At 43.7% G+C, this 23,757-nt stretch overlaps 1 protein-coding gene across 5 annotated transcripts in view; it reads left to right on the top strand.

Annotated features, from left to right (window-relative positions):
- Nucleotides 1–23,757, top strand: part of fbxl4 (F-box and leucine-rich repeat protein 4) — a 273,096-nt gene that overhangs the window by 67,399 nt on the left and 181,940 nt on the right. For all 5 annotated transcript variants that reach the window (XR_012100352.1, XR_012100351.1, XM_073057528.1 and 2 more), the window contains exon 3: nt 7,116–7,443. Coding sequence is in view for 3 of the 5 variants with exons in the window: in XM_073057528.1 (XP_072913629.1) it covers nt 7,116–7,443 (328 nt within the window). In the remaining 2 variants the exon portion in view is untranslated. The remainder of the gene's footprint in view (nt 1–7,115; nt 7,444–23,757) is intronic.

The following is a 23,757-nucleotide window of genomic DNA, read 5'->3' as shown; positions in this document are numbered from 1 at the left end:
TCAACAAAATAGAGAGAGTACAGAGAAGATTTACTAGAATGTTACCTGGGTTTCAGCACTTAAGTTACAGGGAAAGGCTGAACAAGTTAGGTCTTTGCAACAATACATAGAAGTACCAACTAGAGATGGGGCAGTGTTGGATCTCCTGTTAGGGAATGCAATAGGTCAGCTGACAGATGTATGTGTTGGGGAGCACTTTGGGTCCAGTGATCACAATAGCATTAGCTTCAATATAATTATGGAGAAGGGCAGGACTGGACCTAGAGTTGAGAGTTTTGATTGGAGAAAGGCTAATTTTGAGGAGATGCGCAGGGATTTAGAGAGAGTGGATTGGGTCAAGTTGTTTTATGGGAAGGATGTAATAGAGAAATGGAGGTCATTTAAGGGTGAAATTATGAGGGTACAGAATCTTTATGTTCCTGTTCGGTTGAAAGGAAAGGGTAAAGGTTTGAAAGCGCCATGGTTTTCAAGGGATATTAGAAACTTGGTTCGAAAAAAGAGGGATGTCTACAATAGATATAGGCAGCATGGAGTAAAGGAATTGCTCGAGGAATATAAAGAATGTAAAAGGAAACTTAAGAAAGAGATTAGAAAAGCTAAAAGAAGTTACGAGTTTGGTTTGGCAAATAAGGTGGAAGTAAATCTGAAAGGTTTCTACAGTTATATTAAAAGCAAGAGGATAGTGAGGGATAAAATTGGTCCCTTAGAGAATCAGGGTGGTCAGCTATGTGTGGAGCCGAGGGAGATGGGAGAGATTTTGAACGATTTCTTCTCTTCGGTATTCACTAAGGAGAAGGATATTGAATGGTGTAAGGTATGGGAAACAAGTAAGGAAGTTATGGAACCTATGACAATTAAAGAGGTGGAAGTACTGGTGCTTTTAAGAAATTTAAAAGTGGATAAATCTCCAGGTCCTGACAGGATATTCCCCAGGACCTTGAGGGAAGTTTGTGTAGAGACAGCAGGAGCTCTGACGGAGGTCTTTCAGATGTCATTAGAAACAGGGATTGTGCCGGAGGATTGGCGTATTGCTCATGTGGTTCTATTGTTTAAAAAGGGTTCTAGAAGTAAGCCTGGCAATTATAGATCTGTCAGTTTGACATCAGTGGTGGGTAAATTAATGGAAAGTATTCTTAGAGATAGTATTTATAATTATCTGGATAGGCAGGATCTGATTAGGAGTAGCCAGCATGGATTTGTGCGTGGAAGGTCATGTTTGACAAACCTTATTGAATTTTTTGAAGTAGTTACGAGGAATGTTGACGAGGGTAAGGCAGTGGATGTGGTCTATATGGACTTCAGCAAGGCCTTTGACAAAGTTCCACATGGAAGGTTAGTTAAGAAGGTTCAGTCGTTAGGTATTAATGCTGGAGCAATAAAATGGATTCAACAGCGGCTAGATGGGAGATGCCAGAGAGTAGTGGTGGATAATTGTTTATCGGGATGGAGGCCAGTGACTAGCAGGGTGCCTCAGGGATCTGTTTTGGGCCCATTGTTGTTTGTAATATACATAAATGATCTGGATGATGGGGTGGTAAATTGGATTAGTAAGTATGCCAATGATACTAAGGTAGGAGGTGTTGTGGATAATGAGGTGGGTTTTCAAAGCTTGCAGGGAGATTTATGCTGGTTAGAAGAATGGGCTGAACGTTGGCAGATGGAGTTTAATGCTGAGAATTGTGAGGTTCTACATTTTGGCAGGAATAATCCAAATAGAACATACAGGGTAAATGTTAGGGCATTGAGGAATGTAGTGGAACAGAGAGATCTAGGAATAACAGTGCATAGTTCCCTGAAGGTGGAGTCTCATGTAGATAGGGTGGTGAAGAAGGCTTTTGGAACGTTGGCCTTTATAAATCAGAGCATTGAGTACAGAAGTTGGGATGTAATGTTAAAATTGTACAAGGCATTGGTAAGGCCAAATTTGGAATATTGTGTATAGTTCTGGTCACCGAATTATAGGAAAGATATCAATAAATTAGAGAGAGTGCAGAGACGATTTACTAGGATGTTACCTGGGTTTCAGCACTTAAGTTACAGAGAAAGGTTGAACAAGTTAGGTCTCTATTCATTGGAGCATAGAAGGTTGAGGGGGGATTTGATCGAGGTATTTAAAATTTTGAGAGGGATAGATAGAGTTGATGTGAATAGGCTGTTTCCATTGAGAGTAGGGGAGATTTAAACGAGAGGACATGATTTGAGAGTTAGGGGGCAAAAGTTTAAGGGAAACACAAGGGGGTATTTCTTTACTCAGAGAATGATAGCTGTGTGGAATGAGCTTCCTGTAGAAGTAGTAGAGGCCAGTTCAGTTGTGTCATTTAAGGTAAAATTGGATAGGTATATGGACAGGAAAGGAGTGGAGGGTTATGGGCTGAGTGCGGGTAGGTGGGACTAGGTGAGATTAAGAGTTCGGCATGGACTAGGAGGGCCGGAATGGCCTGTTTCCGTGCTGTGATTGTTATATGGTTATATGGTTATTCTTTGGAGCATAGAAGGTTGAGGGGGGACTTGATAGAGGTATTTAAAATAATGAGGGGGATAGATCAAGTTGACGTGGATAGGCTTTTTCCATTGGGAGTAGGAGAGTTTCAAACAAGAGGACGTGATTTGAGAATTAGGGGGCAAAAGTTTAAGGGTAACATGAGGGGGAATTTCTTTACTCAGAGAGTGGTAGCTGTGTGGAACGAGCTTCCAGTAGAAGTGGTAGAGGCAGGTTCGGTATTGTCATTTAAAGTAAAATTGGATAGGTATATGGACAAGAAAGGAATGGAGGGTTATGGGCTGAGTGCGGGCCAGTGGGACTAGGTGAGTGTTAGCGTCGGCACGGACTAGAAGGGCTGAGATGGCCTGTTTCTGTGCTGTAATTGTTATATGGTTATATAATCTGATTGAAACATATAAGATTATTAAGGGATTGGACATGCTAGAGGCAGGAAAAATGTTCCCGATGTTGGGGGAGTCCAGAACCAGAGGCCACAGTTTAAGAATAAAGGGTAGACCATTTAGAACATAGTTGAGGAAAAACTTTTTCACCCAGAGAGTTGTGGATCAATGGAATGCTCTGCCTCAGAAGGCAGTGGAGGCCAATTCTCTGGATGCTTTCAAGAAAGAGTCAGATAGAGCTCTTAAAGATAGCGGTGTCAAGGGATATGGGGAGAAGGCAGGAATGGGGTACTGATTGCGGATGATCAGCCATGATCACATTGAATGGTGGTGCTGGCTCGAAGGGCCAAATGGCCTACTCCTGCACCTATTGTCTATTGTCTATATCAGGGATAAGTTTTTTACACAGAGATTGGTGAGTGTGTGGAATGGGCTGCCAGCGATGGTGATGAAGGTGGAAACATAAGGGTCTTTTAAGAGACTCCTGTATAGATACATGGAACTTAGGAAAATAGAGGTCTACTGGTAATTCTAGGTAGCTTTAAGGTAAGGACATGTTTGGCCCAGCTTTGTGAGCTGAGGGGCCTGAACTGTGCTGTAGGTTTTCTGTGTTTCTATTAATATCATATTCTGTCTTCAAATTGGATCTACTAAAATTACCTATCTGGGTTGAACTCCAACTGCCACTTCTGATCCCAGTTCTGGTTCCAATTGATGTCCTGCTGTAACCTCTGACAACCCTCCAGACTATCCACAACACCCCTGACTTTTGTATCATCAACAAACTTACTAACCCACTCATCTACTTCCTCATTCACATCATTTATAAAAATCACAAAGAGGAGGCGTCCCAGAACAGATCACTGCGGAACACCACTGGTCAGCATCCACAATACAGAATGTGAACTATCTGAAAGCACCCTCTGCCTCTGTGGGCAAGCCAATTGTGGATCCACAAAGCAAGGTCTCCTTGGAATCCATGTCTCATTACTTTTTGAATGAGCCTCGCATGGAGAACCGTATCAAATGCCTTACTGTATCCCATATACACTACATCCATTGCTCCACCTTCATCAATGTGTTTTTTTACATCCTCAAAGAATTCAATCAAGTTTGTAAGGCATGACCTGCCCTTGACAAAGCCATGCTGCCCATCCCTAATCAGATTATGTCTCTCCAAATGCTCATAAATGCTGCCTCTTAGGATCTTCTCCAACAACTTACCTACCACTGAAGTAAGACTCACTGGTCTATAATTTTTTGGGTTATCTCTACTCCCTTTCTTGAACAAGGGAACAATGTTTGCAACCTTCCAATCCTCTGGTACTTCTCCCATCCCTGTTGATGATGCAAAGATCATCACCAGAAGCTCAACAATCTCCTCCCTCGCTTCCCACAGTAGCCTGGAGAATACCTCGTCTGGTCCCGGTGACTTGTTTACCGTAATACATTTCAAAAGCTCTAGCACATCCTCTTTCTTAATGTCCATACACTCAAGCATTTCAGTCTGCTTTAAGTCATCCCCAAGATCACCAAGGTCCTTTTCACTGGTGAATACTGAAGCAAAGTACCCTGGCTACCTCCTCTGGCTCCATGCACATGTTTCCACTCTCACTCCTGGTTGGTCCTATTCTCACTCGGCTCATCCTCTTGCTCTTCACATTCAAGGCCTTTTCATGGCCCCTTTTAGCTCTCCTAATTTCATTTATGAGCTCCTTCCTGGTACCCTTGTAATTCTCTAGAACTCTAACTCTATCTGAGCCTTTTGTAAGCTTTTCTTCTTTATTAGATTTTCTACATCCTTTCTATACCATGGTTCTTTTACTCTCCCATTCTTTCCCTGCCTCAATGGAGCATACCTATGCAGAACGCCATGCAAAATTCCCCTGAACGTTTGCCACATTTCTGCCGTGCATTTCCCTGAGAACATCTGCTCCCAATTTATGTTCCCAAGTTCATGCCTAATAGCATCATATCTCCCCGTACCCCAATTAAATGTTTTATCAAATTTTCTGTTCCTATCCCTCTCTAGCGCTATGGTAAAGGAGACAGAGTTGTAATCACTATCTCCAAAATGCGAGAGATATGACACCTGACCAGGCTCATTTCTCAATACCAGATCAAGTACAGCCTCTCCTCTCGTTGCCCTATCTACATATTACATCAGGAAACCTTCCTGAACACACTAAGAAACTTCACCCCACTAAACCCCTTGCTTTAAGGAGATGCTAGTCTCCTTTTTTAGGAAAGTTAAAGTCACCCATCACAACAACCCTATTATTATTGCACCATTCCAGAATCTGCCTCCCAATCTGCTTCTCGATGTCTCTGTTACTATTGGGGGGGGGGGGGTGTATAAAAACACCCAGTAAATTTATTACACCCACAGTGACTCAGTAGAGAATCCCTCTATGACTTCCTCCTTTTCTGCAGCCGTGATACTATCCCTGATTAGCAGTGCGACTCCCCCACCTCTTTTGCCTCCCTCCCTATCCTTTTTGAAACATCTAAAGCCTGCATACTCAGCAGCCATTCCTGCCCCCAAGTTATCCAAGTCTCTGTCATGACCACAACATCATAATTCCACTTGCAGTATTATGAGCAGTTTTGGGCCCCTTAGAAAGGATGTACTGAAACTGGAGAAGGTTCAAAGATGGTTCATGAAAATGATTCTAGGATTGAATAGCTTGTTTTTTGAAGAGTGCTTGATGGCTTTGGGCCTGTATTCACTGGAATTCAGAAGAATGAAGGGTGACTTCATTGAAAGGCCTTGATAGAATGGATGTGAGAGGGTTACCTATGATGGGAGAGTCTAAGGTCAGAGGACACAGCCTCAGAAAAGGAGGGAATCCTTTTAGAACGGAGGTAAGGAGGAATTTATTTAGCTAGAGAGTGGTGGATCTTTGGAATTCTTTGCCACAGGCAGCTCTGGAGGCCGTCTTTATGCATATTTAAGGCAGAGGTTGGTAGATTCTAAATTAGTCAGTGTGTGAAGGAATATGGGAAAAGTTAGGAGATTGGGGCTGAGAGGAAAATTGGATCAGACTTGACAAGGTGGTGAAGCCGACTCAATGGGCCTGATGGCCTAATTGTATTCCTGTATCTTTTGGTTTTATGGTCTTTGCCAGAAAACAGCCTGTCCCTATCCACACTTGCCAGATCCTTTCTGGTACAATCAAAATAAGAGAGCCTCTCGTGTAAAATCCAATGCTGATTAAATATATGCAGTTTTATCTGCAAAACATAGTTAAAGCACCATTCTCACATTCAATGGTCCACAGCACTAACAACATCTAAGCAGAGATTGTACTGTTTGGAAATTATTAATTAATTTACTTTTTGGTGAGATTCCAGTTTACATTGAAGTTCAAAATGTTCAAAGTAGATTTATTATCAAAGTACATATATGTCACCATATCCTACCCTGAGATTAATTTTCTTACTGCATTCACAGCAGAAGAACGAATCAATGCTAAACTGCACACAAACACCGACAGCTAAATTGCAAAAGAAAAGCTGTACAAATAGAAAATAATAATAATAATAATAAATAAATAACCCTGAGAACATGAGTTAGAAACATAGAACATAGAAAACCTGCAACACAATACAGGCCCTTCGGCCCAGAAAGCTGTGCCAAACATTGCTTACTTTAGAAGTTACCTAGGGTTACTCATAGCCCTCTATTTTTCTAATCTCCATGTACCTATCCAGGAGTCTCTTAAAAGACCCCATTGTATCCGCTTCCACCACCATTGCCAGCAGCCCATTCCATGCACTCACGACTCTCTGCATAAAAAAACTTATCCCTTGCCCCTGAGTTGTGGAATCCTTGAACGCAAGTCCATAGGTTGTGGTTCATAGACCCTAGTTCAGTGTTGAGGCAAGTGTTATCTCCGCTGGTTCAAGAACCTGATAACTGTTCCTGAACCTGGTGGTGTAGGACATGAGTCTCCTGTATCACCTTCTCGATGGCAACAGCAAGAAGAGAGCATGGCCTGGATGGTGAAAGTCCTTGCAGTACTCATTGTAGTTATACTTAATGGCGGGGAGGGCTTTTCCTGAGATCAACTGATCAGTGTCCACTACTTCCCATTCTTGGGTTTTGGTGTTTTTGGAAAATTTGGGTTGGGAGTGTGAATAAGAAAGGGTTTGAATATATATTGTATGATTCAACCCCTATAAGATAGGTTGACTTATTGTGACATCCTTAATGTTTTCTGTACCTACAGATGGGAAACTCTATGGGCAGGGGAACCTGAGAAAGTGAATATCTCACAGGCTCGCCAATTTACACCCTGCATTAAACAAATTAACTTCACTACAAACTTGATTCGCCTGGAACTGAACAGTTCTCTCCTAGAATACTATACTGAATTGGATGCTGTATTGCTACATGGTGTCAGGGATAGACCTCTTTCCCTACATAAACCATCCATGTTAGATCTGGACGATGATGACAAGGAAGATCATAGTAGAGAATTCTTCAATGAACAGTCCAGTGAAAAGATCTTATCTGAATGTACCAAGAATGGTTATTTTGGAAGGCTGCCTTATGAGGTAAGGATAATGATAATAGTTTGCATTATAGATTTTAATGGATCACATCTGTGTTTCTTTAATATACTCTCAGTGGCCACTTTATTAGTTACACCTGCTTGTTGATGCGAATATCTAATCAGCAGCAACTCAATGCGTAAGCGCATGCAATCATGCTCAAAAGGTTTAGTTGTTGTTCAGACTAAACATCAGAATGGGGAAGAATTGTGATCTGAGTGACTTTGACCATGGAATGATTATAAGTTCCAGACGGCATTTACAGAGAATGATGTGAGAAACAAAAATAAACATCCAATGAGCGGCAGTTCTGTTGGCGAATAGCCTTGTAAATGTGAATGGTTACAGGAGAATCGCCAGACTCGTTCAAACTGACAAGAAGGTGACAGTAACTCAAATAACCATGCATTACAGCAGATGGATGCAGAAAAGCAGCTATGAATACGTAACATGTTGAACCTTGAAGTGGATGGCTATAGCAGCAGAAGATCATTTTGGGTTCCACTCCTATACCTAATATACTGGCCACTACATGTAGTTAATAAGTAATGCACTTTTTATTGGATGTTTTAGGAACTCTGGTCTTGAATTAGTATATAATATGATCACAGACCTTCATCACTTATGTTTTTAATTCCAGTGATATATTTTTATATCTGTCTATTGTGTTTATTGATCTGGATATTGGCAGTTTTTTGGATGATTCAGCTCAATAATGTGAGATTTATACATCAACATTGGCTGTGATTTTCGGTCAACAGATTGCCCTTCTACCCTGGGGCATTTAAATTTTGTTTAAGATAATTGTAGACACACCATATTAGTAAATAAGCATTTTGAATTAGAGTCGTTGAAGTCCACTTAATAAAATCTAAAATGTAACTTTAGTGTGGTTTGAACACTAAAAAGACCTTGATGGGAGTTAAAACAGGCCTCCGAACAGTAGCCAGGATGTAAGATATAAATTTCAACAGGATACAGAACAGGCATGTTATAAGGGTAATGTTACAATAGTCATGGAGAATTTTAATATGCAGACAGATTGGGATATCAGGTTGATACTGTATCCCAAGAAAAGGAATTTATAGAATGTCTACAAGATGGCTTTTTAGAGCAGCTTGTGATTGAGCCCACTAGCGGAAAGACAATTCTAGTTTGTATGTTGTAAAACTTAAGGGAACTTAATGAAAAGGAACCCTGAGGAAGCAGCGATCATAATATGATAGAAGTCACCCTGCAGTTTGAGAGGGAGAAGGTAAAGTCAGATGTGTTATAGTGGAGTAAAATGAATTACGGAGGCATGAGAGAGGACTGGCCAAAATTGATGCAAAGGGACATTGGCAGGGATGATGGCAAAACAGCAATGGAGAGAAAATACAAAAAACTGAGGTGCGTATGGATTTGGGAGTCCTTGTGTAGGAATCCCTGAAGATTAATTTGCAGGTTGAGTCTGTAGTGAGGAAGACAAATGCAATGTTCACATTTATTTCAAGAGGACTAGAATATAAAAGCAAGGATGTAATGTTGAGACTTTATAAAGCTGGTGAGGCCTCACTTGGAGTATTGTGAACAGGTTTGGGCCCCTTATCTTAGAAAAGATGTGCTGAAACTGCAGAGAGTTCAAAGGAGGTTCATGGAATCATTCCAGAATTGAATGGTTTGTTATATGAAGAGCATTCAATAGCTTTGCACCTGTATTCAGTAGAATTCAGAAGTATGAGGAGTGACCTCATTGAAATCTATTGAATGGTGAAAGGCCTTGATTGAGTGGATATGGAGAGGATCTTTCCTGTCATGGGAGTGTCTAAGACCAGTAGACACAGTCTCAGAATAGACAGCCATCCTTGTAGGACAGAAATAAGGAGGAATTTCTTCAGCCAGAGAGTGGTGAATCTGTGGAATTTGTTGCCATAGACAAGTCTTTACGCGTATTTAAGGCAGCAATTGATAAGTTTTTGCTTGGTCAGGAAATGAAGGGATAAGGAGAGACAGACAGACAGACATACTTTATTGATCCCGAGGGAAGTTGGGTTTCATTACAGCCGCACCAACCAAGAATAGTTTAGAAATATAGCAATATAAAACCATAAATAATTAAATAATAATAAGTTAATCATGCCAAGTGGAAATAAGTCCAGGACCAGCCTATTGGCTCAGGGTGCCTGTCACTCCGAGGGAGGAGTTGTAAAGTTTGATGGCCACAGGTAGGAATGACTTCCTATGACGCTCAGTGTTACATCTCGGTGGAATGAGTCTCTTGCTGGATGTACTCCTGTGCCTAACCAGTACATTATGGAGTGGATGGGAGTCATTGTCCAAAATGGCATGCAACTTGGACAGCATCCTCTTTTCAGACACCACCATCAGAGAGTCCAGTTCCACCTCAACAACATCACTGGCCTTACGAATGAGTTTGTTGATTCTGTTGGTGTCCGCTACCCTCAGCCTGCTGCCCCAGCACACAACAGCAAACATGATAGCACTGGCCACCACAGACTCGTAGAACATCCTCAGGTTCGTCCTCAGAATACAGGAGATTAGAGCTGAGAGGAAAATTGGATCAGCCATGATGAAATGGTTGAACAGACTTGATGGGCCAATGGCCTAATTCTGTTCCTGTATCTTATTGTCTTATGGTCTTGTGTACCCTAGCTGTATAAATGTGCCTAAGACCATTGCATAGTACCATAGGTAGGAAAAAGGAAGAGGTCCAAAAGAGAAAATATAGAGAGTTTGTCTGAAAGTTGAAAAGCAGGACTTCCAGGGTAATGATTTCTGGATTTTTTCCCGTGCCACACACACAAGTGAGGGTAAGAATAGAATGATTTGGCAGTTGATTGTTTTGCTGAAGAACTGGTGCTGGGGGCAAAATTTCATTTGTTTGGATGATTGGGATATCTTCTGGGGAAGTTACAACCTGTATAACAGGACAGGAAACACCTGAACTTGAGGGGTACCAATATCCATGAGGGCTGTTTTACGAGATTTGTTGGGGGAGGGCTGTACTAAATTGGCATGGGGATGGGAACTGGAGTGATAGGGCTGAACATGGGACAGTTGGTATACAACCAGATGCAGTGTGTAAAAGTGAGTTAAAGTGTAATAGGGAGACAAAATCAAAATAGGTGATGCTGAAAGAACTATAAATGGTGTTATATTTTAATGCACACAATATACAGAATAAAGTAGATGATCTTGTAACGCAGTTAGAAATTGGCATGTATAATGCTGTGGACATCATTGCTCATGGCTAAAAGAAGGGGTGACATGGTAGTGTAGTGGTTAGCACAACACTTTATGGTACCAGCAACCTGGGTTCAGTTCCTGCCTGTAAGGAGTTTGTACGTACTTCCCGTGACCACGTGGGTTTCCTCCGGGTGCTCCGGTTTCCTCTGACAGTCCAGAAGACATGCAGGTTGGAATAGACAATAGGTGCAGAAGTAGACCATTCGGCCCTTCGAGCCTGCACCGCCATTCTGAGATCATGGCTGATCATCTACTATCAATACCCAGTTCCTGCCTTGACCCCATATCCCTTGATTCCCCTATCCATAAGATACCTATCTAGGTAGGTTGATTGGTCATTGTAATTTGGCCCCAGTTTAAGCTAGGATTAACTTGGGGGGATTGCTGGGTGGTGCGGCTAGCAGGGCCAATCCTGTGATGTATCTCAATAATTGGGAGCTTAACATCCGAGGATAAGAATCAGGTTTATTATCACTGGCATGTGTCTTGATATTTGTTAAGAGCAGCAGCAGTTCAATGCAATACATAATATAGAAGAAAAAATATAGTACATACATACATACATACATACATGCATACATACAAATATTTCAGTATACATATATTGAGTAGATTAAAAATTGTGCAAAAATACAATATATTAAAAAAGTGAGGTAGTGTTCACAGGTTCAAAGTCCATTTAGGAATCAGATGGTAGAGGGGAAGAAGCTGTTCCTGAATCGCTGAGTGTGTACCTTCAGGCTTCTGTACCTCCTACCTGATGGTAACAGTGAGAAAAGAGCATACTCTGAGTGCTGTGGGTCCTTAATAATGAATAACAACACACACAAAATGCTGGTAGAACACAGCAGGCTAGGCAGCATCTATAGGGAGGAGCGCTGTCGACGTTTCGGGCTGAGACCCTTCGTCAGGACTAACCGAAAGGAAAGATAGTAAGAGATTTGAAAGTAGTGGGGGAGGGGGAAATGCGAAATGATAGGAGAAGACCGGAGGGGGTGGGATGAAGCTAAGAGCTGGAAAGGTGATTGGCGAAAGAGATACAGAGCTGGAGAAGGGAAAGGATCATGGGATGGGAGGCCTCAGGAGAAAGAAAAGGGGGGGGGGGCGGAAAGCACCAGAGGGAGATGGAGAACATGCAAACAACTAAATATGTCAGGGATGGGGTAAGAAGGGGAGGAGGGGCATTAACGTAAGTTAGAGAAGTCAATGTTCATGCCATCAGGTTGGAGGCTACCCAGCCGGTATATAAGGTGTTGTTCTTCTAACCTGAGTTTGGATTCATTTTGACAATAGAGGAGGCCATGGATAGACATATCAGAATGGGAATGGGACGTGGAATTAAAATGTGTGGCTACTGGGAGATCCTGCTTTTTCTGGCGGACCGAGCGTAGGTGTTCCGCGAAACGGTCTCCCAGTCTGCGTCGGGTCTCACCAGTATATAAAAGGCCACACCGGGAGCACCGGACGCAGTATACCACACCAGCCTCACCTGGAAGGACTGTCTGGGGCCCTGAATGGTGGTGAGGGAGGAAGTGTAAGGGCAGGTGTAGCACTTGTTCCGTTTACAAGGATACAACCTTAATAATGAATGTTGCCTTTGTGAGATGCCCTGAAGATGTCCAGTGTACTTTGTAGGCTAGTACTCAAGATGGAGCTGACTAAATTTATGACCCTCAGTAGTTTCTTTTGGTCCTGTGCAGTAGCCCCCGATACCAGACAGTGATGTAACCTGTCAGAACGCTCTCCATGGTACAACTATAGAAGTTTTTGAGTGTATTTGTTGAGATACCAAATCTCTTCAAACTCCTAATGAAGTATAGTCACTGTCTTGCCTTTTTGATATGTTGGGATATGTTGGGACCATGTTAGTTCATCAGAGATCTTGACACCCAGGAATTTGAAACTGCTCACTCTCTCCACTTCTGATCCCTCTATGAGGATTGGTATGTGTTTCTTTGTCTTACCCTTCCTGAAGTCCACAATTCACTCACTGACGTTGAGTGCCAGGTTGTTGCTGCGACACCACTGTAGTAGCTGGTGTATCTTGCTCCTGAACGGCCTCTTGTCTCCATCTGAGATTCTACCAATAACGGTTGTATCATCAGCAAATTCACAGAAAGTATTTGAGCTATGTCTATCTACACAGTCCTGGGTATAGACAGAGTAGAGCAGTGGGCTAAGCACACACCCCTGTGGAGCACCAGTGTAGATTGTCAGCGAGGAGGATGTGTTATCACCAATCCACACAGATTGTGGTCTTCCTGTTAGGAAGTCGAGAATCCAGTTGCAGAGGGAGGCACATAGGCCCAGTTTAGCAAAAACATAGAAACATAGAAAACCTACAGCACAATACAGGCCCTTCGGCCCACAATGCTGTGCTGAACATGTACTTACTTTAGAAATTACCCAAGGTTACCCATAGCCCTCTATTTTTCTAAGTTCCATGTACCTATCCAGGAGTCTCTTAAAAGACCTCATTGTATCCGCCTCCACCACCGTCGCTGGCAGCCCATTCCATGCACTCACCACTCTCTGCGTAAAAATCTTACCCCTGACATCCCGTCTGTACCTACTTCCAAGCACCTTAAAACTGCCCTTTCATGTTAGCCATTTCAGTCCTGGGAAAAAGCCTGTGACTATCCACATGATCAATGCCTTTCATCTTCTTATACACCTCTATCAGGTCACTTCTATCCTCCACCGCTCCAAGGAGAAAAGGCCGAGTTCACTCAACCTATTCTCATAAGACATGCTCCCCAATCCAGGCAACATCCTTGTAAGTCCCCTCTGCACCCTTTCTATAGTTCCCACATCCTTCCTGTAGTGAGGTGACCAGAACTGAGCACAGTACTCCAAGTGGGGTCTGACCAGGGTCCTATATAGCTGTAACATTTCCTCTCAGCTCCTGAACTCAATCGCATGGTTTATGAAGGCATGAAGTACAGTATGCCTTCTTAACCACAGAGTAAACCCGCGCAGCAGCTTTGCGTGTCCTATGTACTTGGACCCCAAGATCCCTCTGATCTTCCACACTGCTAAGAGTCTTACCATTAATACTATATTCTGGCATCATACATCACCTACCAAAATGACCCACCTCATACTTATCTGGATTGAACTCCATCTGCCACTTCTCAGCCCAGTTTTGCATACTATCGATGTCCCAGTCTAACCTCCGACAGCCCCCCACACTCACTGGTCTATAATTTCCTGGGCTATCTCTACTCCCTTACTTGAATAAGGAAGCAACAACAAGTTAGATATGGCCCTTGTGGCTAAAGGGATCGGGGGTATGGAGAGAAAGCAAGTACAGGGTTCTGAGTTGGATGATCAGCCATGATCATACTGAATGGCGGTGCAGGCTCGAAGGGCCGAATGGCCCACTCCTGCACCTATTTGCTATGTTTCTATGTTTCTATCTGCAACTCTCCAATCCTCCAGAGCCTCTCCCGTCCCCATTGATGATGTAAAGATCATTGCCAGAGGCTCAGCAATCTCCTTACTCGCCTCCCATAGTAGCCTGAGGTACATCTCATTTGGTCCTGGTGATTTATCCAACTTGATGCTTTCCAAAAGCTCCAGCACATCCTCTTTCTTAATGTCTGTATGCTCAAGCTTTTCAATCCACTGTAAGTCATCCCTACAAGTTGCCAAGGTCCTTTTCCATAGTGAATACTGAATCAAAGTATTTATTAAGTACCTCTGCTATCTCCTCCGGTTCCATACACACTTCCGCACTGTCACACTTGATAGGTCCTATTTTCTCTCGTCTTATCCTCTTGCCCTTCACATAGTTAGAGAATGCCTTGGGGTTTTCCTTAATCCTGCTCGCCAAGGCCTTTTCATGGCCTCTTCTGGCTCTCCTAATTTCATTCTGTAGCTCTTTCCTGTTAGCCTTATAATTTTCTAGATCTCTATCATTACCTAGTTTTATTGAACCTTTCGCAAGCTTTATGGAAAGGTTCTATAACTCATCAATCAGGTTTGTTGGAATGATGTTGAATACTGAGCTCCATTCTCTCCACCTCTGATCCCTCTGAGGATTGGTATGTGTTCCTTCATCTTAACCTTTAAATAATCAGCATCCAGACATAGTTGTTTGTATTGTCCAGGTGGTCTAAGACCATGTGAATCATCATTGAGATTGTGTCTGCCATTGACCTATTGTGGTGATAGATAAATTGCAGTGGGTACAGGTCCTTGCTGAGGCAGGAGTTCAGTCTAGTCATGACCAACGTCTCAAAGCATTTCATCACTCTCCGTGTGAGTGCTTTTGGGCAATAGTCATTAAGGCAGCTCTCATTATTCTTCTTTGGCACTGGTATAATTGTTGTCTTTTTGAAGCAAGTGGGAACTTGCATACATAGCAGTGAGAGGTTGAAAATATCCTTCAATATTCTTGCCAGTTGGTTGACACAGGTTTTCAGTGCTTTACCAGGTACTCTGTCAGGGCCTTCTGTCTTGCAAGGGTTCACTCTCTTTAAAGACGGCTTACCGTTGGCCTCCAAGACAGCGATCACAGGGTTACTGGGTGCAGCAGGAATCTTCACAGCTGTAGTTATATTCTCCCCTTCAAAGCAGGCATAGAAGGCGTTGAGTTCATCTGGTAGTGAAGCATCGCTGCCAGTCATGCTATTGGGTTTTGCTTTGTAGGAAGTAATGTCTTGCAAATCCTGCCAGAGTCGTTGTATATCCGATGTAGCCTCCAACCTTATTCTAAACTGTCTCTTCACCGTTGAAACAGCCCTCTGCAAGTCATACCCAGTTTTCTGGTATGACCTGGTCGTCAGCCTTGAATGCCATAGATTTAGCCTTCAGCAGACAGCGTAGCTCCTGGTTCATCCTGGGCTTTTGGTTGAGTATGTATAAGAAGTCTTTATAGGCACACACTTGTCCACACAGGTTTTAATGAAGTTGGTAACAAGTGCAGCATACTCATCCAAATTTGAAAATGAATCCCTGAATACAGTCCAGGCCACTAATTCAAAGCAGTTCTGTAAGTGCTCATGTGATTTCCTTGTCCATACCTTCTTGGTCCTCACTACTGGTGCTGCATCTTCAGTCTCTGCCTGCACTCGGAGTAGAATTGCAGCCAGCTGATCAGTCATCACGTAGTGAAGGCGTGGAACAGTACGGTAGGCATTTTTGATGATTGTGTGACAATGGCCCAGTATGTTGTTTCTCTGGAATTGCAAGTGATCTGTTGATGGTAATTGTTTAGTCCTGACGAAGGGTCTCGGCCCAAAACATCGACAGCGCTTCTCCCTATAGATGCTGCCTGGCCTGCTGTGTTCCACCAGCATTTTGTGTGTGTTGTTCGAATTTCCAGCATCTGCAGATTTCCTCGTAATTTCTTTTTTCAGACCGGCCTGGTTAAAATCCCCTAAAACAATGATGAAGGCATTAGGGTGAACTGTTTTGTGTATGTTATTCCCATTACTCAGATCATTGAAAGCCTGATTGACATTGGCCTGAGATGGAATGTATACTGCTACCAAAATGATCACAGAAATCTCCCCTGTTTGGTAAAATGGATAGCACTTAACTGCAAGATATTCCAGGTCTGGTGAGCAGAATTGGGACAGCACTGATATACTAGAAGAGTTGATCATGAGGCATGCTCCTCCACCTCTACTTTTGAGAAACTATAGATCTATCCTGATGGTATATAGAAACCCCGTCGATCTGAAGCACTGCATTTGGTATGGAAGGGGTTAACCAGGATTCCCTGAAACAAAGGACACACGTGGTCTTAATGTCCCCCTAATTTAGCATCCTAGCTCTGAAATCATCAGTTTTATTTATTAGAGACTGCAGATGCAGATTGTATTGAAAGGATAGGCAGAAAGGCATAGGGGATAGTGTGGTTCTGTTCGTAAGAAATGAAATCAAATCTTTCATAAGAGGTGGCATTGGATTGGAAGATGTAGAATCTTTGGTAGAGTTAAGGAACTGCAAAGTTAAAAAGACTCTTTTGGAGTTGTATACAAGCCACTGAATAGTAGCCAGTCAAAACACAAAAATACAACTGCAAATGCTGTGGATACTCTTTTCTCACGGATGCTGCCTGACCTGCTGAGTTCTTCCAGTGCTGTGTACGTATTCTTTGATCCGATTCCTGATGAAGGGTTTCGGCCCGAAACATTGGCTACTCTTTTCTCATGGATGCTGCCTGACCTGCTAAGTTCTTCCAGCGCTGTGAACAGTAGCCAGGTTGTGGGCTACAGCTTACAATGGGAGAAAGAAAAGGCTTGTCAAAAGATCAATGTTGCAATAATCATGGGGATTTGTATATACAGGTAGATTGGGAAAATCAGGTTGCTGTTGAATCCCATGAGAGGGAATTTGTAGAGTACCTACAAAATGACTTTCTCGAGCAGCTTGTAATTGAACCCCTACGGCAGGGGTTCCCAGCCTGGGATCCATGAACCTCTTGCCCAATGGTATTGGTCCATGGCAAAAAATGGATGGGAACTTCTACCCTAGGGGAATGGCAATTTGGGATTGGGTGTAAAGTAACAAACCAGATTTGATTAGGGAGCTTAAGGTAAAGGAACTCTTAAGAGACAGTGATCATAATATGATAGAATTCACGCCACAGTGTCAGACGGAGAAGCTAAAGTTGGATGTATGAGTATTACAGTGGAGGAAAGAGAATTACAGAGGCATCAGAGAGGAGTTTGTCAGAGTTGATCGGAAGGGGACACTTGCAGGGATGACAGCAGAACAGTAATGGCAGATGTTTCTGGGCAAATTCGGAAGTTGTCCCAGGGTTTTGAAAGAGGTAGCTGTAGAGATTGCGGAGGCATTAGTAATGATCTTTCATGAATCAGTAGTTTCTGGAAAATTGCAAATATTGCTCCACTTTTTAAGAAGGGAGGGAAGGAGACAGAAGAAAGAAAATTATAGTCCAGTTATAGCCTGACTTCAGTGGTTGAAAAAAAAATATTGGAGTCTATCACTAAGGGTGTGGTTTCAGGGTACTTGGAGGTACATGATAAAATTGGCCAATGCCAGAAATGGTTTTCTTAAGGGAAAATCATGCCTGACAAATCTGTTGAAATACTTTGAGAAAATACCAGGCAGGATAGACAAAGAATCTGTGAATGTGTGAACACATTTGGATAGCAGTAGAAGGATCAGTCCGAGTCAGCATGGATTTATGAAGGGAAAATCATGCTTGACTAATCTTCTGGAGTTTTTTGAGGATGTAACTATGAAAATGGACAAGGGAGAGCCAGTGGATGTAGTGTACCTGGACTTCCAGAAAGCTTTTGATAAAGTCCCACATAGGAGATTAGTGGGCAAAATTAGGGCACATGGTATTGGGGGCAGAGTACTGACATGGATTGAAAATTGGCTGGCTGACAGGAAACAAAGAGTAGCGATTAACGGGTCCCTTTCGGAATGGCCGGCTGTGACCAGTGGGGTACCGCAAGGTTCGGTGCTGGGACCGCAGCTGTTTACAATATACATTAATGATTTAGATGAAGGGATTAAAAGTAACATTAGCAAATTTGCCGATGACACAAAGCTGGGTGGCAGTGTGAAATGTCAGGAGGATGTTATGAGAATGCAGGGTGACTTGGACAGGTTGGGTGAGTGGGTAAATGTATGGCAGATGCAGTTTAATGTGGATAAATGTGAGGTTATCCACTTTGGTGGCAAGAACAGGAAGGCAGATTACTATCTAAATGGAGTCAAGTTAGGAAAAGGGGAAGTACAACGAGATCTAGGTGTTCTTGTACATCAGTCAATGAAAGCAAGCATGCAGGTACAGCAGGCAGTGAAGAAAGCTAATGGCATGCTGGCTTTTATAACAAGAGGAATTGAGTATAGGAGTAAAGAGGTCCTTCTGCAACTGTACAGGGCCCTGGTGAGACCCCACCTGAAGTATTGTGTGCAGTTTTGGTCTCCAAATTTGAGGAAGGACATTCTTGCTATTGAGGGAGTGCAGCGTAGGTTCACAAGGTTAATTCCCGGAATGGCGGGACTGTCATATGTTGAAAGATTGGAGTGACTGGGCTTGTATACACTGGAATTTAGAAGGATGAGAGGGGATCTGATTGAAACATATAAGATTATTAAGGGATTGGACACACTGAGGCAGGAAGCATGTTCCCGCTGATGGGTGAGTCCAGAACTAGTGGCCACAGTTTAAGAATAAGGGGTAGGCCATTTAAAACAGAGATGCGGAAAAACTTTTTCACCCAGAGAGTGGTGGATATGTGGAATGCTCTGCCCCAGAAGGCAGTGGAGGCCAAGTCTCTGGATGCATTCAAGAGAGAGTTAGATAGAGCTCATAGATAGTGGGGTCAAGAGATATGGAGAGAGGGCAGGAACAGGGTACTGATTGTGTATGATCAGCCATGATCACAGTGAATGGCGGTGCTGGCTAGAAGGGCCGAATGGCCTACTCCTGCACCTATTGTCTATTGAATGTTGTTTGCTTGGGTTTTCAGGAAGCCTTTGACTAGGTGCCACACATGAGGCTGCTTAACAAGATAAGAGTATATGGTATTACAGGAAAGGTACTAGCATGGATGGAAGATTGGTGGACTAGCAGGAGGCAAAAAGTGGAAATAAAGGGGGCCTTTTCTAGTTGGCTGCCATTGGTGTACTGCAGGGGCTGGTATTGGGATCACTTATTTTCATGCTATATATCAATGATATCGATATCCCTTATACCATGTCCTGCTGAAGGGTCTCAGTCCAAAACGTCGACTGTACTCTTTTCTGTAGATGTTGTCTGACCTGCTGAGTTCCTTCAGTATTTTTTGTATGTTGCTTGGATAAAATAATTGAAGGCTTTGTGGCCAAGTTTGCGGACAAAACAAAGATATTTGGAGGTGCACGTAGTGTTGAGGAAACAGGATATCTGAAGGAGGACCTATTCAGATTGGGGAATGGGCAAAGAAGTGGTAGATGGAATATAGTTTAGGGGAGTGCAATGGTCATGCACTTTGGTGGCAGACATAAAGGCATGTTCTATTTTCTAAACGGGTAAAAAATTAAGAAATTAGAGATGTAAAGGGACTAGGGAGGCCTTGTGCAGGATTCCCTAAAGGTTAACTTGCAGGTTGAGTTGGTGTTGAAAATGATAAATGCAATGCTAGCATTCATTTCGAGGGGAATAGAATACAAAAGAGTTTAGTGCTGAGGCTTTATATAGCACTAGTGAAGTCTCACTTGGGAGTATTGTGAGCAGTTTTTGGGCCCCTTATCTAAGAAAGGATATGCTGGCATTGGAGAGGGTCCAGAGGAGGAGGACAAGAATGATCACAGAAATGAAAGGGTTAACGTATGAGGAGTATTGAATGGTTTGTACTTGCTGGAGTTTAGAAGAATGAGGAAGAATCTCATTGAAGGTTAAAGGTTGGAGGTGTTGTGGATAGTGTCTGTCTGTCAGAGCTTACAGCGGGAAATTGATAGGATGCAAAACTGGGCTGAGAAGTGGCAGATGAAGTTCAACCCAGATAAGTTTGAGGTGGGTCATTCTGGTAGGTCAAATTTGGTGGTAGGATATAGTATTAATGGTAAGACTCTTGGCAGTATAGAGGATCAGAGGGATCTTGGGGTCTGAGTCCATAGGACACTCAAAGTTGCTGCGCAGGTTGACTCTATGGTTAAGAAAGCATACAGTGCATTGGCCTTCATCAATCGTGGGATTGAGTTTAGGAGCGGAGAGGTAATGTTGCAGCTATATAGGACCCTGGTCAGACCCCATTTGGAGTACTGTGCTCAGTTGTGGTTGCCTCACTGTAGGAAGGATGTGGAAATCATAGAAAGGGTACAGAGGAGATTTACTAGGATGTTGCCTGGATCGGGGAGCATGCCTTATGAGAATAGGTTGAGTGAACCTGTCCTTTTTTCCTTGAAGCAATGGAGGATTAGAGGTGTATAAGATGATGAGAGGCATTGATCATGTGGATAGTGTTATGACCCCAGCCCCCTCCTTTGTGAGAATCGCCAGAGAGAGAGAGTGACGTGCTGAAATTGGACTCAGGAAAATAAGAGAGAAGCCTTAAGGTTTGGAATGTGGTCTGGCCTCTCAGCCTGACAAAAGCCATGGACATGGCCATTGTCTCTTGGAGACACCTTTGTGGAATAAGGGACTGGACTACGTGCAAACCCTCAGGGCAGCGTGGGCTGGGTGATGGGGAAAGATTGCCTCACCCCACCCTGATTGACAGCTACAACCCTGCAAGTCCCGATAAAAGGTGGGCTGCCGAGGCGGCCCCTCAGACGCACCAAGGAGACATACTAAGAAGACACGATAGCGTTTCCCGTCGGAGTGGGAAGCCATTTTAAAGGAAGCCACGTGCGTTAGATTCCGGATCGGGAGTCTGTGGCTGAAACCAAAGGAAAAACCGTTTTTAACTAACAACAGGGATTTGCTTCACAAAGACAACGGGCAAGTGTTCCTTTCTCTCACAAATCCTCTCTCTCCAACACGTGAAATGCCAGCGGTTCCCAAACGGAAAAGCCTGCAGATTTCTGAGTGACTTTTATATTCCAGTGGACTCAGTATTATCCCCTAGACAACGATAGAGCTTATTTCTGATTGGTTATTACTATACCTGTGCTTTAGATTGAGTATTGATGACGTATATGATCTAAATGCTTTGTATTAACCATACGTTTGTGCCCCTTTATAAATAAAAAACGTTTGAAAATAGTACCATCAGACTTCAGCGGACCTCTCTATCTTTGCTGGTAAGCCACCCAGTTACAGGGAATGTAACAAGTGGGGTACTCGTCTCGGGATTTGAAACCAAAGGGGAGGGTCAGTGAATCGGGCTGTAAGTCCAAACTTGATTCTGGTTATGCAGGTAGCCAGACAGAGAACCAGCAAAAATGGACGTGGATGAATTTATGAGAAACCCAACTCCGGGGGTGCTAGGGGCGGCTACCAAATTAGACTTGGTAAATCTGGCAAAGGGGTTAGACCTCACAGAGGTGAGGTCATCAATGAAAAAGCAGGAAGTGCGAAGGGTCATAACTCAGTATTACATTGGGAAGGTGGTGTTTGCAGCTGAGGATTTGGAAAATATCCCCGAAAAAAGATTAGCGAGTGGGACAGATCAGTTAGAGTTGGAGAAAGTAAGGTTGGAACATGAATTTAAAGTAAAGCAGCTAGAAGCAGCTGAGAAGGAAAAGGAACGGGCTGAGAAAGAAAAGGAAAGGGAACAGGCGGTCAAACTAAAGGAATTAGAGGTGAAACGGGGTCATGAGCTCCAGTTAAAGCAGCTGGAAGCAGCTGAGAAAGAGAAACAAAGGAGCCATGAATTGGAGCTGGACAGGCGAAGGCAAGAGCGAAGAGCTCAAGGGCAAGAGAGAGAGGAGGGGTTTGATGTTAGTCGGGTGTTGAGGTTGGTCCCCCCGTTCGAGGAGACGGATGTTGATAGTTATTTCTTGCTTTTTGAAAAGGTGGCAGTGAATCAGAAGTGGCCCAGAGAGCAGTGGGTGGCGTTGTTACAAAGTGTGTTACAAGGGAAAGCACAGCGGGTATATGCCGCGCTGCCCCCGGAAAGGGAAGGGAGTTATGACCAAGTAAAGGAGGCCATTCTCCGAGGTTACGAGTTAGTACCTGAGGCGTATAGACAAAGGTTCAGAAATTTAAGGAAAGGGTGGAATCAAACGTATATCGAGCTAGCCCATGAGAAGGGTGTGCTCTTGGACCGTTGGTGCACCGCGGAAAAGGTGGCCGAGAATTATGGGCGTCTCAGGGAGTTATTTTTGATTGAGGAATTTAAAGGTTGTGTTCCGGAAGAGATCCGGATGTATTTGAATGAGAGGACGAATCAGTCCATCTCAGAAATTGCTAGGTTCGCAGATGAATATGCCCTAACCCACAAGACAAAGTTTTCCTCACCAAAAAGTTACCAGAGAGACCGTGGGAACGGTAGAGAAAGCCCGCCGGCTGAGGCGGAGATCCCGCTGGGAGCTAGTGGTAAAATTGAGGAGGAGAGGCAAGACGGCAGGAGAGGTCCTGGCTTGACCTGTTTTAATTGTGGAAAGGTGGGTCATATTGCATCTAAGTGCTTTGCTCCGAGAAAGGAGCCAGAGAGAGGGAAGGCAGCGGTCCCTATCGGGTGTGCCGTGGTAATCAGAAAATCGGCAAGAGGGTCCCAGGTAAGCAGAGAGCGCAAGGGGTCGGAGATTTATCTGTCACACGGAACTGTGTCTGTGAGGAAGGGGGACCCGCCAATTCCCGTACGGATTTGGAGAGACACGGGGGCGGAACTATCATTAATTAGCCGTAATGTATTACCATTCGGACCTCCGACGGGCGAGGTAGCCCTGAGAGGCATAGGAAACCGGACCGAGGTAGTGCCTTTGCATAGGGTCCTTCTAGATTGTGAGTTGGTGTCGGGACCAGTGGACTGGGGGTCCTGCTGAAGTTGCCGGGGGAAGGCGTGGATGTCCTTCTGGGTAACGACCTAGCGGGTGGGAAGATGGGTGCAGCCGTGAAGCTGACAACCCAGCCCGTGAGAGTTGAGGACCCTCCCTCAGATCCAAAAATCTATCCCGCATGCGCGGTCACTCGCAGCCTGTTGAGAGCGGCAGCTGAGAACGAGAGCAGTTTAAAATTGGCCAGTTTTGATTTGGCCCAGACGTCTTTACCGACCCTGTGCCACGAGGGTTTCGAGGGTGGTAAAACGAGGAATAGTAACGTAAAAGGGGGTAAGGGAGAGAAGGTAGATCCTCCCTTAGCGAAGAAAAAGGTCCTAGAGGTAAGAAATAAAGATGAGAAACAGATAAAGCTGTTAAAAGGTCCAGGGTTGGACATGGATGATCTGTCTGGTTTGGCAGAACTGTTTGAAGAAGTTGAAAATTCTAAAGGTGTTCCCGATAATGAAATGAGGGCAGTCCTAGATGAAAAGGATGCCATTACCTTGAAGAAGTCTGCTGGGTTGGCAGATGAGGTTGTTCAGCCCGCGGGGTTGAGTTTACTCCGGAAGTGAGTTGCCCAGAGAGTAACTGGGAGGATCAGGGGAATTTAGAATTTGAAAAGGGTACAGGTATTGAAAGCCTGGAAGAGGCCAATGCCCCGTTTGAGTGTGTCCA

The sequence above is a fragment of the Hemitrygon akajei genome, chromosome 9 (genome assembly GCF_048418815.1).
Source record: "Hemitrygon akajei chromosome 9, sHemAka1.3, whole genome shotgun sequence".
NCBI classification, from domain to species: Eukaryota; Metazoa; Chordata; class Chondrichthyes; order Myliobatiformes; family Dasyatidae; genus Hemitrygon; species Hemitrygon akajei.
This window is presented reverse-complemented; position numbering and strand designations above follow the sequence as displayed.